The sequence below is a fragment of the Montipora capricornis genome, unplaced genomic scaffold (assembly GCF_036669925.1).
Source record: "Montipora capricornis isolate CH-2021 unplaced genomic scaffold, ASM3666992v2 scaffold_476, whole genome shotgun sequence".
In the NCBI taxonomy this organism is placed as follows: domain Eukaryota; kingdom Metazoa; phylum Cnidaria; class Anthozoa; order Scleractinia; family Acroporidae; genus Montipora; species Montipora capricornis.
This window is the reverse complement of record NW_027180213.1, coordinates 200,001-208,330: the sequence shown is the minus strand read 5'-3', so window position 1 is coordinate 208,330 and position 8,330 is coordinate 200,001. Positions and strand designations below refer to the sequence as shown.

General features: G+C 42.1%; 1 protein-coding gene across 1 annotated transcript; it reads left to right on the top strand.

The window, feature by feature from the left end:
• Positions 1 to 2,396: 2,396 nt before the first annotated feature.
• LOC138036306 (uncharacterized) lies at positions 2,397 to 4,109 on the top strand. The gene has a single exon (XM_068882635.1). The coding sequence runs from the start codon at positions 2,397 to 2,399 to the stop codon at positions 4,107 to 4,109; it is 1,713 nt and encodes a 570-aa protein (XP_068738736.1).
• Positions 4,110 to 8,330: the final 4,221 nt, after the last annotated feature.

Below are 8,330 nucleotides of genomic sequence, written 5' to 3'. Positions count from 1 at the left end.
GAGGGGATACTGTCCTCCATGTAGTGAAAGCTTTCTGTTTTTACTTTTTATTTGCCTCAAAATTGACTATCTGTATGAAAGACCACGGCTGCAAGGGGTCATGGGTAAATCAAAAATTCAGTTTTAACAGACCAAACTTTAATATTTTCCGAACAATTAGAACGATATGAAAGTCTTGGTGTGAAATAAGCCAAAATAAGTGATTTTCACCCCAATAAACACAATTTCACAATCTTTAGGTATGTTACAGGAATGGGTACGGTGATCATGCTACTCATCTTTGGAAAATGTTTTCTTTCTGCATTTTTCGCTGGTTTCAATACAGTTTGACATATCATGATAGCTGTGGTCCACACTGGCGGTACACTGGCAGTAAACTCTTTTCGGACATTGCTAACGAACATGCCCCTATTAAGCAATTTCACATCCATGGGGCACATCTTCCCTATATGACACCCGAATGGAGGCGCACTATTAGACATAGAAACAGATTATGGAACAAATACAGGAAATTAAAGACAGAAGCTAATTGGTTGGCCTACAAGCGACAACGAAACTTGTGTACATCTCTGAGGAGGAAAGCCATAACTGGTTATTTTCGTCATAAAACAAATAACCTATCATCTGACCCAAAGGAATTTTGGAAGCTTTTTGGCCCTCTCTTCAGCTCTAAACAAAGAGGAACTAATGATATCACTCTTTTGGAGGATGACATATTTATTACTGACAAACAACGTATAGCTCATATTTTCAATAAGTTCTTCACTCATGTTGCTGATAATATCCCTGAACCTGATCCATCTCTGTATGGCCCAGATTTTCTCCATCACCATAGTATCAAAACCATCACTAGCCTTATGGATGGTTATCCTTCGGCTGACTTCTGTTTCAGCAATACTACTCCTGCTGTTGTTACTGATATTACCAAGTCATTACCTGCTTCTAAAGCTATCGGTCATGATGATATTCCCACAAGTCTGGTAAAAGATAGCATCAGCATCTTAGCAAGACCTCTGTGTACTCTCTTTAACTCTTCAATTGCCAGTAACTGCTTTCCGACTTGCTGGAAATGTTACACAAGAAATCCACACAATGTTGAATTATTCCACGTGTATTTCCACAGTTTTTAACTTAACTGTTTAGCTTCATAACTTTTTCAAAAGCACATGGTTCTCTCTCTGACGTCACATGACGTCGCATACAGTGTCCAGTCCTCTGGCGGATTTCTATATCTAACACTCCCCCCTAACTTAAAAAAGAATGTCATCCATGACATTTGACTTGCAATACAGAATAATTCTTTACAAGAGTGGTAGCTTTTGATTCAGAATATTCCTTACTTCTTAAATCCTGGAGTGGGGTGATCAGGCCCAGCTCCTTACAGACCACTTAATCTCTTAATTCATCTCTCCATACTGGCGTTCACGATTCTGTAGTACAACGACTATCTTAAGACAGTTTTCACAGCATTCACATAACGAATGTTTAAATACACTTAGGAAAATTCTCGTGTTTTTTTTTTTTTTTTTAAGTACAACAATGTAATAGGCAAAAAAAGAAAAACTGTTTATCTGCACTGGAATGACTGGTATGGCACTCTCCATTGTGGCAGCTGTGGTACTACTGGCTGGGGCATCATATGAGGCACTATCATGTTCGCATTCCAGGACATCATGGGTGGTACCGGTGGAACTATGTAGTTCAAGGCTGGTGGTAGCACACAGTACTGGTTCACTGGCAGTTCAGGTATGTAGGGTGTTGACGGTGTAGGTATCCCGCACTGCTGTATTTCTGCAAATGGACTGGTACGAACCTGCTGCACGTAAGTTGGTTCCCCAGGAGTGTCATAAGTAAGGCGCTTTGGGCCCTGTCTCAGACGCTGAGGCCGAGGCTTGCAGACTTTAACTTTGAAATACGGTATCGACCAGGCAGGTTGAATGCTGATGCTGATAGCCTTTCCCGATTGCCCCGTGACTTCCACACCTACATGGACAGTTGTACTGAGAAGTTAACTCCGGAAAGCTTGCATGCATCAATCTCTGCAGTCCAGACATTGTCAAATGGGGACTCAATATGGCTGACAGCTCTGACTGATGAAGAAGAGGAACTCCATCTTGTCAACGCCCCGTCATTAGCATCTTGCAATCAAGTAAGAGTGGTGGATTTAGTGAAAGCACAGAAAGAAGACCCTCACATTGGACGCGTCCTTGAATTACTCAAAGCAAACCACAAACCGACAGTGAAGGAAAAGTACCAAGAATCACCTTTGGTTCGTAAGTTCCTGAACGAGTGGTACGTTTCATGTACACAGGAAGAGTGGGTTACTTTATCATAACCAGCAGGTTGTTCTCCCATTGAAATTTCGTCGCACCGTTTACCGTGAACTCCATGAAGAAATGGGCCACCTTGGTGTTGAGAGAGTGCTAGCTCTGGCTCGAGAGAGATTTTATTGGCCACACATGAGGAGAGATGTAGAGAACTTTCTCCATCACGTATGCCGATGTCTTAAACAGAGACGTCCAAATCTACCAACAAGAGAACCATTACAGCCAATTACAACAACAGCTCCTCTTCAAATGGTTTCCATCGACTTTGTGCACCTAGAGCGGAGCTCCGTAGGCTATGAGTATATCCTGGTGGTGGTAGATCACTTTACCAAGTATGTGCAAGCGTATCCAACGAGGAATAAGACCGCTATTACCGCTGCAGACAAGATCTTCAATGATTTCATCCCTCGCTTTGGGTTTCCTGAGAAAATCCATCATGACATGGGAGGCGAGTTTGAAAACCGTTTGTTCAAGAGGCTTGAGGAACTCTCTGGAGTAATGCACTCGAGGACTACTCCATACCATCCACAGGGCAATGGTTTGGTTGAGAGAATGAACCGTACGTTACTCAGTATGTTGCGAACCCTACCTGAAACTCACAAATCCAGCTGGAGAGATCATGTAAATAAACTCGTTCATGCATACAACTGCACTGTCCATGAGTCAACAGGTTATGCTCCATTTTTTCTTTTATTTGGTCGTAATCCTCGCCTGCCAATTGATGTAATGTTTGATCTCGAGGAGGAAACAGGAGCCAAATCACATGCTGAGTATGTTACCAAGTGGAAGTCTGCCATGCAAGAAGCTTACTCACTCGCGTCAAAATCTGCCATGAAAAGTGCCATGAGAGGGAAAAAGAATTATGACAAACGAGTAAGATCATCAGCGCTGCAAGTAGGAGATCGTGTCCTGGTACGCAACCTCACTCCTCGTGGTGGACCAGGAAAGCTCCGTGCGTTCTGGGAAGATCAAATTCATCTGGTCGTTGCAAGAAAGGGGGAGGGGAGCCCAGTATACGACGTAAGGCCAGAATCAAGTCAGGGACCTAGCCGTACTCTACATCGAAACCTCTTACTCCCTTGTGACTGGTTGCCAGGGAAACCCTGGGAGGACCTCCCTCCTGTAAAAAAGAGCAGAACACCGGCACCTTACTTTTGTGATGACACCCAACCACTGGTACACGAAGGGGACGGAAGTGACAGCGAAGACGATCTTCCAGAAATTTCATGCGGTAACCGCCCACTGAGACGTGATAGAAATGAGCAAACACAGATACAGGTAGAGTCTACAAGGAAAGACGAACCACAACCAGATATCACCTATGTTCCTGCTGGTGAGGTGTCAAGTGAAACGGGAACAGAAGCTAACATTGCTGGTACCTCTAACGAAGCACCGTTGATGGAGGACCCTCAAGCAGATGGTGGAGAGATAGTCGAACAAGAGTATACTGGCAACCTAGGCCGGCCTCAGCGTCTGAGACAGGGCCCAAAGCGCCTTACTTATGACACTCCTGGGGAACCAACTTACGTGCAGCAGGTTCGTACCAGTCCATTTGCAGAAATACAGCAGTGCGGGATACCTACACCGTCAACACCCTACATACCTGAACTGCCAGTGAACCAGTACTGTGTGCTACCACCAGCCTTGAACTACATAGTTTCACCGGTACCACCCATGATGTCCTGGAATGCGAACATGATAATGCCTTATATGATGCCCCAGCCATTAGTACCACAGCTGCCACAATGGAGAGTGCCATACCAGTCATTCCAGTGCAGATAAACAGTTTTTCTTTTTTTGCCTATTACATTGTTGTACTTAAAAAAAAAAAAAAAAAAACACGAGAATTTTCCGAAGTGTATTTAAACATTCGTTATGTGAATGCTGTGAAAACTGTCTTAAGATAGTCGTTGTACTACAGAATCGTGAACGCCAGTATGGAGAGATGAATTAAGAGATTAAGTGGTCTGTAAGGAGCTGGGCCTGATCACCCCACTCCAGGATTTAAGAAGTAAGGAATATTCTGAATCAAAAGCTACCACTCTTGTAAAGAATTATTCTGTATTGCAAGTCAAATGTCATGGATGACATTCTTTTTTAAGTTAGGGGGGAGTGTTAGATATAGAAATCCGCCAGAGGACTGGACACTGTATGCGACGTCATGTGACGTCAGAGAGAGAACCATGTGCTTTTGAAAAAGTTATGAAGCTAAACAGTTAAGTTAAAAACTGTGGAAATACACGTGGAATAATTCAACATTGTGTGGATTTCTTGTGTAACAGAAGTCTGGTCAGGTAACGCCAGTGTTTAAGAAAGACACCGAATACCTCAAGGAAAATTACCGACCCATAACTGTTCTTGTCACCTTTAGCAACATTATGGAGCGCATTCTATCACAACAGCTCGTTAACTTCTTTGAGGAGAAATTATCACCATACTTATCTGCTTACCGTCGGAATTACAGCTGTCAGACTGCCCTGCTGCGCATTTTGGAGGAATTGAGAATTGCCTGTGACCACAAGTCTATCGCTGCCATTGTGGGTATTGACTTAACAAAGGCTTTTGATTGTCTTCCACATGAACTTCTATTAGCTAAGCTGAAATCTTATGGTTTATCCAGCGATTGCTTATTATTGTTAAGAAGCTACCTCACTGATCGTTTTCAGAGAGTCAAAATTGGGGATACGTTTTCTGACTGGACAAGGATAAATAGGGGCGTTCCACAAGGGTCTGTACTAGGACCACTATTATTTAACATTTTCATAAATGACCTTTTACACATTTCATGCAGTTCTGAGATTAACACTTACGCTGATGACACACAATTCTTTACTAGTGGCCAGGATCCTGTCACTATCCAACTTTCAATGCAGGCTGACCTTCTATCTGCCTCCGAGTGGTTTCAGTCAAATGGCATGGGTCTTAACGTCGACAAATGTCTTTCAATGTGGGTTGGATCCAATAGTGAAGATCTTCCATTGCAACTTAAAAATAGGAACCTGCAGTTGAGTTCCTCCATGAAACTTCTGGGTATAACGATTGACAATGCACTAAATTTTCATGAGCATGTATCCGGACTAGTTTGCAAAGTCAGTAATCAACTCCAAGTGCTTAAACGACATAAACGTCTAATACCAACTGGTGCTAAGAAACGTCTATATGAATCATTTATATTATCACATCTTAATTACTGTTCCGTTATCTGGCTTCATTGCGGCAAAAAGAATGTTGATAAACTGGAGAAAATTAATGAGAGATGCCTCCACTTTGTCTTCAATGACCTTCATAGCACTTATGACGAATTATTAGACTACATTAACCAGCCTTGTTTACAAGACCGCAGGATACATGATATGTTGACTCCCACTTATCGAGCACTTAATGGTAACACCCCTGTATATATTAAGAATCTACTCAACGTCAAAGATACTACTTATAACCTACGAGGCCAACATCTTCTCAATGTCCCCAGGGTTAATACCACAACCTATGGCCTACATTTTTCCGTTATTTTGCTTCTAAACTCTGGAACTCGTTACCTAACTCACTTAGAACCGCTCCTATGACCAATGCATTTAAACTAGCTATAAATCAAATCGTGATTGTTGTCCTTTTTGTAATTTAGCTTAACTTTATATCTTATTTATTGTACATTATTACATACATGTGAATATGTATTATTTTATTTATTATGTACAATAATTCTTAGTCTATTTAGTTTATTTTATATATTATTTTATTTCTTCGAAGATATTAGCATAATTGGTTGCTATCTGGAATTCGAAGTCAAATAAAGGTTCTTACTTTCTAAAGGTTCTTATAGTAAACAGCTCTTCTCCATGTTTAACATGGCATCTTCGTTGAGTGTTGTTGAGCGTTGAGTGATTCACTGAAGGATTTCCCTCACATTCCATGCCTCAAGGAAGAACAAAAGCGGTGCTTAAGATCCGTGGCAGATAAAAAGGATGTGTTTGGAATTCTTCCCACAGGATTCGGCAAAATTTTCGGCTCCACATCGCATTTGCCAAGTTCGCTCAAGAGATTTTTTTTCAGTGTGACTGGCTTTCCAGACTTGCAAATCGCAGCAAGTAAACAAACCAACCGCCGACACATTCTACACAGTTGCTGATAGCACTGCGAGTTACTGAAAGTAGATACTGAATTAGGAGACGAAACTCTGAGCATATTATCGGATTGCTTTGAATAGTTTACCACTTCCAACATAGTCAGCTTAGTGTTTTCTACAAAAATGTGAGACTTCATGAACTCCATGCTACATAGGGCCGCTGCCGCTGCAGAGAAATTTCCTTTTGCAATATTCTTCACTGCTTTTATCTCCCCAGGAACATTGCACTCGTGTTCTTCCACTCTTCCCGTGTTTGGGTATGCAAGGAAGATCTAAACAGAAAAAAGTAGAAAATTCTAAATTAAGCTTCCTCATGGTGAAAAGTAATCCAAAATGAAAGTAAATTACTTGATTATTAGCTAATTCAATTTAGAGCTAAACTTTATGACTATTTTTGTATGCCCTTGTGGAATATCCATTGATTCCTGCATTTTTTCCTCCAATGTCAGAGGACTTTCCTCTTGTTCTTTAATTTTCTCATTGCTACTTGTAAAGGTGAGGGATCTGCGCGAAGTTTTATCTGATGTCGACGATGTCTGATCAACTGAAGAGCGGCGAATTTCCGTGGTGATAATTTCATCTTTATTTCGTTTATCCGTAGGTGTAATTCCTGTCGGTGATCGAAGTGCTGCTGATCTCTTTGTACTTTGGTTTGCCTTCGAAGCTTCACTTTCTGGAGAAGTCATGATAACACTTTTGGCATTCCAAGTTCGCTCATTACAGCGGCTTGTTAAATTGGAAACTTAACTCAAAAGACGAACGGCTTGTCGCACACAAGTTAAGCAACTTAGATCGGAGAAGCTTTCTCCTTGCTCAAGGGGAAATCGTAGTGATTCAAATGATTGGGCTAGCACAACGCTGTCTTGGCCACTGTCAAGCAGCAAGGTCTTATTTCTCGAAACGCCAAAGACCGGCACCATATTGATTCTCTTACCGGAGATCAAGGACTTTTTACAAAATCGACAGTGAGGCTCGCGCTCCATCTCTCTGTTTTCTGACGGAGCAAAACACCGCTCATTTTCAATTTTCCCGGGAGTTTACTCACGCGTGCGAAATTGGTTGACAGATAACGATCTTACTGAGAGGTCGGCAGGATAATTACAAGGCGGCAGAATAGCCGCCTCAAATGTTTGTCTACAGGCTCTCTCCCCCCTTTTCCTCTCCCGTCGCTATTTTTTCCCCCAAAAGAACCGAGAGCCTGTTCACAGGCTAATTTGAGCCCGACGACTACCAGGGCCAAAAGGATGTTATTGTGAACCTTCACCAATTTCCTCTGTTCCATGACAGTTATTCAAGAAATAATCAAATTGCAAGATTGAGCAATTTGAAATCACTTTACTTAAAGACATTAAGGGGAATACCCTGGGCTGTCACATCTACGTGTTCTCTTGTTTCCAACATGTTTATGACATCTTCGTTTAATGTGCAGCAATTTGTACCACCTGCGCCAAGAAACACAAAGAGGAGTTCGAAAAAAATGTTCATTGGCATTCATCATGGATACGTCCACGTCCACGTTTCAGTTAAAAACTGTATGGGACGAGGCAACTGAGAAGGAAAAAGAAATATGCACAGACAAAGCCATAGAAGGATGCAGTCTTACTTGCGAAATAATAGCGCCCAACGCAGGAAAGGAACTTTGGAGATCATGTGTACAACTGTCGTATCAAGAAGCTGGGCCTGAATCTGGTGACCTGGTGGCGCTGACGCAAGCTTACAAAAAAGCTCCAAGGGCAAATCTGAAGACCCAAATCCTCAGTCTTTATGCTTACCGGTACCCAATGGAAAAATTACAAAAGATCCACGAGCCTTATGAAAGCATAACGATGTGGCAACCAATCGGGCACGAGCTGACGCACGCGAGTGTGGACCAGATT